The sequence below is a fragment of the Rhincodon typus genome, chromosome 2, assembly GCF_021869965.1.
Source record: "Rhincodon typus isolate 14 chromosome 2, sRhiTyp1.1, whole genome shotgun sequence".
NCBI lineage: Eukaryota > Metazoa > Chordata > Chondrichthyes > Orectolobiformes > Rhincodontidae > Rhincodon > Rhincodon typus.
In genome coordinates this window covers 12,506,460-12,513,242 of record NC_063333.1, presented here as the reverse complement: position 1 = coordinate 12,513,242, position 6,783 = coordinate 12,506,460, and the positions used below count along the sequence as shown (strand labels likewise).

At 38.3% G+C, this 6,783-nt stretch overlaps 1 protein-coding gene across 1 annotated transcript in view; it reads left to right on the top strand.

The window, feature by feature from the left end:
• The first annotated feature begins 237 nt into the window (after positions 1 to 237).
• obscnb (obscurin, cytoskeletal calmodulin and titin-interacting RhoGEF b) overlaps positions 238 to 6,783 on the top strand; it is a 583,513-nt gene continuing 576,967 nt past the window's right edge. The window contains exons 1-4 of the mRNA XM_048618408.1: positions 238 to 322; positions 985 to 1,251; positions 4,682 to 4,966; positions 6,048 to 6,320. Coding sequence (XP_048474365.1) covers positions 238 to 322; positions 985 to 1,251; positions 4,682 to 4,966; positions 6,048 to 6,320 — 910 coding nt within the window. The remainder of the gene's footprint in view (positions 323 to 984; positions 1,252 to 4,681; positions 4,967 to 6,047; positions 6,321 to 6,783) is intronic.

Below are 6,783 nucleotides of genomic sequence, written 5' to 3'. Positions count from 1 at the left end.
TCAGACCATAAGACCATACGAACTAGGAACAGGACTAAGTCATTCGACCCCTTGAGTCTGCTCCACCATTCAGTAAGATCATGGCTGATTTGACATTCCTTATTTCCACTTTCTTGCGTTTTTCTTATAACTCTTGATTCTCCTATTGATCAAGAACCTAACTATATCTCAGCCTTAAATATTCAAAAGGACCACCCTCCTCCGCCCCCAAATAGCTGTCTGTGGCAAGGAGTCCCAATGACTCAGAACCCTCTGAGAAAAGAAACTCCTCTTCATCTCAGCCTTAAATTGACGCTTCTTGATTCTGAGATTGTGCCTTTTGGTCCTAGACTCTCGCATGAGGGAAAAAATCGTGTCAGCATTTACCCAATTAAGCCCTTTAAGAATCTGACTCAATGAGATCATATCTCATTCTTCTAAACTCCAATGAGCAGTGTTCCAACCTGTTTAGCCTTTACTCATAAGACAGGGATTACTCTAGTGAACCTTTTCCGAACTCTCTCCAATGAAATGATAGCTTTCCTAAATAAGGGATCCTAAACTGTTCAGAGTACTCCAGAGTACTGAGTACACCTTGTACGATTGCAATAAGACTTCCCAACTCATACTCCAAACCCCTTGAAATAAGGGCCCATATTCTGTTAGCCTTCCTGATTACCTGCTGTACCTGTGTGCTAGCTTTCTTTTTTCATGTGCAAATAACCCCGAGTCCCTTTGTGTTGCAGCTTTTTACAATTTTTCTTCATTAAATTTTTTTTTTTGTTTTCTTGTGTCCAAAATGAACAACTTCATATTTTCCCACATTGTACTCCAGTGCAGAGATCTTATGCTTCATATATTGTTACTGATTACTATTAATATCAGTATTATTATTAATATTAAGCAGTGTTTATTATATGTTCCTTTAGTTGGGTACTCAGTAAAACAAATTGAAATTGTTTGAATATCGTAACTAACACTGAATTGCATACTTTGTTTTGACAGAATCTAGAGCTTTCATTGAAAAACCGTTGCAAGATGCTGAAGCTTTAGCAGGTGAAAATGCAACTTTCTTTGTTGAACTGTCTACAATTGCTCCTGGAATGTGGTTCATCAACGAAAATGCTGTACAAAGCAATGAGCATTACATAATACAGAGAACTAAAAACACACACACTTTAATAATTAAGCAAGTCAGGTTGTTGGACAACGACATTGATGTGAAATTTGTGGCTAGCAGTGCTGAAAGCAGTGCTAAATTAAGAGTGAAAGGTGAATTTTTATTTGCTGTTGAGTTTTGCTTGCTTAGTAAATTCTGTTTATTGTTTGTTCAATAAATACTTTTCCTTAATCAATTTTCAACCTTAATCTAACAGTGTAGAGAGTTTTCTGGCAGTTTCATTTAAGAATTCTGTGCTATACTTGTGAATCAGCAGAGACTTCTACTTGTAGAGGTCATTACATTGTCGAAAAGTCAACAGCAAGCTATAGGCCAGGCTTTGTTATTCTTTTTTGCACTAAGTGTGGCTGGTGGGTAACCTTAGGGCCAAGCATGGCCCCGCCACCACCCTAAAGAAAACCTGCCAGATCAAGCACCGTTCAGGTACTTAAGTGCTAACTGCCTATCAGGTGTCTTGTCAATAACGTCTCCTGAAGCTTCTGACTGTTCAGAGGCCCTGTGGGGGAGAGAGAGAGAAAGAGTTTTGAGGTGTGTAATCTGTAAATCCATAAAGACCTGCACCAAAAAGAAGATATGCTTTTTTTTCTGGTGGAAAGGCAGAGAGGGGTATGTGGGGAGTAGGTGTCAGTAGAATTGGAGGTAAGGGTAGGTTGTTGTTTTTTACCGACAACTCCTCACCCCTTATCCGTGCTGTCTTTGCCCAAGATTGGGACAGATGGAGGCCACCCATGTTGAAAAGGCAGCCACTTTTCTTGCCTACTGGGAAGGCAGATCATTGGGCTCGTGGTGGGTTGAGGTCCTTAAGTATTGTTAATTGACCACTTCACTGCCTTAATTAGCTGGTAAGGTTGCCCATGGATCCTCTCACCCAGAATTTGATTGCTGAGGTGGCGGAAAGGTGGTAGATATCTTTTCAGAGCCAGTCTGCTCCATTATTTACCCTTCCTGCTCTCTTCCCCACCGTTTCCAGGGAGGGGTAAGTCATGCTCATGGCATTTATGCTCAGTATTTGTAGACAATCAGATGCTGTGGAGGTTTACGGTTGTTAGGCCGGAACCTACATTAGGGGTTGAAACATTAGCATGCTGTTAATGTTGTTCAACCACTAATTGTGATTCTTTGAAAAAAATATTGTTTGTCTCCCTCAGACAGCCAACAACTATTAATCAAAGTGACACTGCACAGAAAATGGGGATGGCATTGCTATATTTTTGGATTTTAGCCTTTATACCTGATGTTCAGTGCTATGCAAAGGTGAACTTTGTTCCATGTAAATGGAGTGGCGCTTTTACCTTCCCATTTTCTAGCTAATTGCAGTGAGCCGAATCATTGAACAGAAACCTTTGTGACGATAGATAGCTTATATCCTTTGTTTGAAAATTAATTCCTCAGATCTGTTGGTCACTAGCAAGGTTAGCATTTATTGTCTGTTCCTAAGTGATCTTGAGATGGTAGTGGGCTGCCTTCTTTGATTGCTAATGAGTTGTCACGATTTTCTTGACTTTAGAACACTTTAATGTGTAGAACTATGGACCTGTACAATTTTACTAAACAAAAGGCTATGTACCCCATATGTCTTTGCCAGTGCTTCACTACAGCAATGCAAATATAATTTTCTGCCTTGCTTTTATTTTGTTATTATGGCCTTACAACTTCCTTTCCTTCAAATATTTCGATAATTTTTCCTCTTCAAAGAAATAATGATCTCTTCTTCAATTGACCATAACAGAGCAAAGCTCCTTTAAAAATAAATTTCTTCAAACATTTTTCCTTATTTTCTCAGTGATGAATTTTAAATTGATGACCTTTTGTCATTAATTCCCCAATCCAAAGAAATAGTATTTTTCCCATCAAAACTCTTGATGATTTAAAAAATTTCAATTAAATTTTCTCAATCATCTCTGCTACAATAAAAATAGTTTCATTGTACTGGTGAAGTTTCATTCAGTGTTTTCCATAGTTTTAATGTCCTTTCAATTGTGGAATGCTCAAAACTGAATGTAGCACTAATTGTGCCTTAATCAGCGTTTTGTATAAACTTATAATTTGTCTTTCTAACATTTGTACTTAAACCCTTTTGGTAAAACCGAAAATTTTATTGACTATTTTCAACAGCTTTATATATCCAGTTTGCTTTGAATTGGGAATTGCAATGATTCCAAGGGTGATGAAGACCATAAAAGTATAAGAAATAGCAACAGGAGTAGGCTGTTCATCCTCTAAACTGTTTCTATCCCTCTCACAACCTGCCTTTCCACCTTTGGGAGAGTCTAAGACCAGAGGGCTTAGTCTCAGAATTAAGGGGTATAAATTTAAGACTGAGATGAGGAGGAATTCCTTCTCAGAGGGTTGTGAGCCTTTGGAACTTCTTGGCACAGAGAGTTTTGGGAGCAGAGTCTCTGTGTCTATTTAAGGCTGAGATAGATAGATTCTTGATCAGTAGGGGAATCAGTAGGTTAAGGGGAAAGAGCAAAAAAGTGGGTGTGAGGAGTGTTGGATCAACCATGAGCCTATTGAATAGTGGAGCAGACTTGAGGGACCTGCATGAAATAATTGTTGAAGTGGTTACTAAGTTGAACTTGTACCACTGAAAGGCAGATGGAGAAGCTAAAAGCCAAATCATATCCAGTTCAAAAGAAAAGATGCACAATGAGTGGTTTGAATCTGGAATGCACTTCCTGGAAGGTTGGTGGATGTAATTTCAACTGAGGGATTTAAGAGGGCATTGAGTGGTTATTTGTCTCGGAACAATGTGCAGGCACACTGTGAAAAAGCAGGAGAATGGCACTGAGTCTCGTTTGGAGAGCTAATGTTGACATATGGTCCAAATGGCTTCTTTCTGTGCGATAATATTTCTGTGTTTCTGGCAGCCTTGTGCCAATATGTTCAGTGACTAATTGCCAAAGGCTGAAACAGTCATCATGAGCTCAATGCTACTCCTGGCCTGGGCTACCGGCCCACAACTCAGGCATAAGGACCCAACTCTCGCCACAGTAACCAAACTGCAAAAATGAAACTGATGTTCTGTTAAGCAAGGTTTCATGCTGGGATCCATCTGGTCCAGTATTGCCATCAGCGTGAGTGTCCTCCGGGTGCTGCAGTTTCCTTCCACAGTGCAAAGATGTGCAGATTAGGTAGATTGGCCGTACTAAAGTGCGCATAGTATCCAGGGATGTGCAGGCGAGATGGATTAACCATGGGAAATGCAAGGTAACAGGGATGGGGTAGGGCGGTGGGTATAGGTGTGGTGCTCTTCGGAGGGTTGGTGTGGACCTGAAGGGCTAAATGGCCTGCTTCCACACTGTAGGGATTCTATGATCAGCAAGGATCATAATACCAGTGTGAAAGTTAAAGACATAAATTGACTGATTATATTTGGTTGTAGAAAAGCATTGGTAGTCTGGAAAGGAGTTGACTTTACACATTGTTTGTCATAAAATAAAATTGGGCATCAATAGGACTAAAAGAAAATCAAAAATAAATGAATAAAAGAGAGAATAAGGAATCTTTTTCTTTTAACAGCATTGCCAGCGGTACCAGTGAGTTTCAGAAATAAGTCAGCAGAGAAGGAAATTGTTTCTGTGTCACAGAGTAGTACAGCTCAGTTTGTTGCTGAGGTTTCTGACAGAGCTGCAAAAGTAACCTGGACAAAAGATGGCAAGGAGATCAAGTCAAGCAAGAAGTATGTATTTCAAACTTTGGATCACCGTCGCATATTGAAGGTCAAGAGTGTAACTTCAGAAGATGCTGGGATTTACGAATGTGTTTGTGATGGGAATAAAATGTCATTTCATCTCACTGTTAAAGGTGTGTATTATGCTAAACATTTACCAATAAATGTGCATGCCATCCAAGAGTATGAGTTATTGTGTCATATAAATTAAGTGTAGACAGTTGTGCTTTGTTCATTATACAATTAATTAATTATCTTTTAAATGAATATAACAGATGATCAAGAGTAAGACTGGAACAAGTTTGCCTAAACTGTTAGCTTCAGCAAACCAAAAAGACACATAGCAGAGGTGTCAAAATCATTTACCGAAATAAACAGATTGTTAACTCAATTAACCATAAAATGGTAAATTTGTTTTTAAGAGTGACTTACCCAAAATTGGATTACATTTTTAACCAAAATTAATGTATGCCAGTCTTATTAAATGACATCCTTGCAGTGTTCACTGTAGTAACCTAAGTTTATTTCACTGAATTGTGATTGTCTGATATTTTGACACATACACAAGTTATAATTTCTTAGACCCCTCCCAGTCCCACTCTCCCTCTTCAGTTTTTGTGCTTGCATTACTTTTTCTCCTTAAAACTGTGATTTTTGCTGGGCAATGGCCTTATAAATAGCTGTACCCTTTCATGTACTTGCCATGTTTTGTTTGTAAACCCAGATAGTGAATGTCAATGGGCTTACTCGTAAATGTGGAATGCTAAAGTCCTATTCCTTTTGACATGCTCACACAAAACAACCAACAAGGGTCCAGACCCGAAATGTCAGCTTTCCTGCTCCTCTGATGCTGCTTGGCCTGCTGTGTTCATCCAGCTCTACACCTTGTTATCCAACAAGATAGATTTTTTCTTAGTCAGGAAGAAGAGCACTGTCTATTTGTTTTCCTTTCTTAACTCAGAAACATTGTTATCATTGTTGTGACTACAAAAATCTCATTTAGTATGAACTAAACCTGTGTGTTAATATTTATTGGTGTTAAGGGAAAAAATTTCATATTAGTGTAAGAGATTTTCTATACTTATTTGGCTAATTGTTGCACAGCAAATACCGGAATGATTTTCTCTAGGGAAGATATTTTCTCTAATAATGTCTTGATCTAGCACTAGTTCTTTGATCGCATTTTGAAAATATTTTCTCGTTTCCCCACATTAGAGACTTCTCAATTTTTTAACAAAGAGAAAGTAGAACGCAATGTTACTACTGTGTTTGGAGAGCAAGCAGAGTTGTTTATCGAGACATTTGACACCGATACCAAAATACAGTGGTACAAGGATGATAAAGAAATTAAGCAATCAAGAAAGTTTACAATGGAAAGCCAGGGTAAACAACACAGGCTTTTTATTTCAACTACAACAAAAGAGGATGAAGGCAGTTATACATGTAAATGTGGAGAAGACACTATGACCTGGAATTTGAAAATTATAGGTAATTATAATTTGTACTTCAAGTCCAGTCCGTATCCACTGAAAGCCAATGAGAAATGACATAAGTGCAAAAATTATGGCAATGATTAGTAGAGCCTTCATTGAAATTCAACTTTATGTTAAAAAGTGCATACTTGTATGTCAAAAAGCTGTGTTATATGACTACTCTCAACAATTCATAAGTTACGTTACCAGGTGGTATAAGCCGATGCAACTTAAGTCATGGATGGCAAAGTTATACAATTGTTCCTGTGATAAAGAAGTATTAAATTAATAGCTTAGTGGGTAAATGCTTTACCTTGTTGTATCTCTGAAATTGCTAACGTCAGGCATGCTCTGGTAGCCTCAGTTTTTATATGGCTGGTCCAGATTAGTTTTTGGCTAATGGCAACTCCCAAGATGTCAAAGGGAAATGGTTAGATTTTCCTTTGTTGAACTTGGTTATTGCCTGGCATTTGTATGGT